At 38.4% G+C, this 331-nt stretch overlaps 1 protein-coding gene across 1 annotated transcript in view; it reads left to right on the forward strand.

Moving 5' to 3' along the window:
- LOC119589191 (pheromone-processing carboxypeptidase KEX1-like) overlaps positions 1 to 331 on the forward strand; it is a gene marked incomplete in the record, with an annotated part of 7,126 nt that overhangs the window by 5,651 nt on the left and 1,144 nt on the right. Inside the window, 1 exon segment of the mRNA XM_037937789.1 lies at positions 261 to 331. Within this exon segment, the coding sequence (XP_037793717.1) occupies positions 261 to 331 (71 nt within the window).

Here is a 331-nt window from a genome sequence, read left to right on the forward strand (position 1 = left end):
GTTTTTTTGATATCGGTAGACCTTAATGGTTTTCAATGTACACCAATGTTCTTTTCTTTTCAAACATCTATCAATCTATGTAAAGCATTTACCTCCACCCTTTCCTGTCATTAGGTATGCATAATATTATCTTTCCCTGACCCTCTCCAATAATGAACTCCTGTTCATTAGTTCATCCACTAAACTGTCTAACTTGCTATCTTTTCCTAGTCACCATATCTGCCTAATTACTTAACAATTATCGTTTGTGTCAATTACAGCACTTCGCCCAGCATTACGCTGAGGATATCGCCCACAAATACACGCGAGAGTTCAACACTGTCGAGTACCC

This window comes from Penaeus monodon, chromosome 25, assembly GCF_015228065.2.
Source record: "Penaeus monodon isolate SGIC_2016 chromosome 25, NSTDA_Pmon_1, whole genome shotgun sequence".
Taxonomy (NCBI): Eukaryota; Metazoa; Arthropoda; class Malacostraca; order Decapoda; family Penaeidae; genus Penaeus; species Penaeus monodon.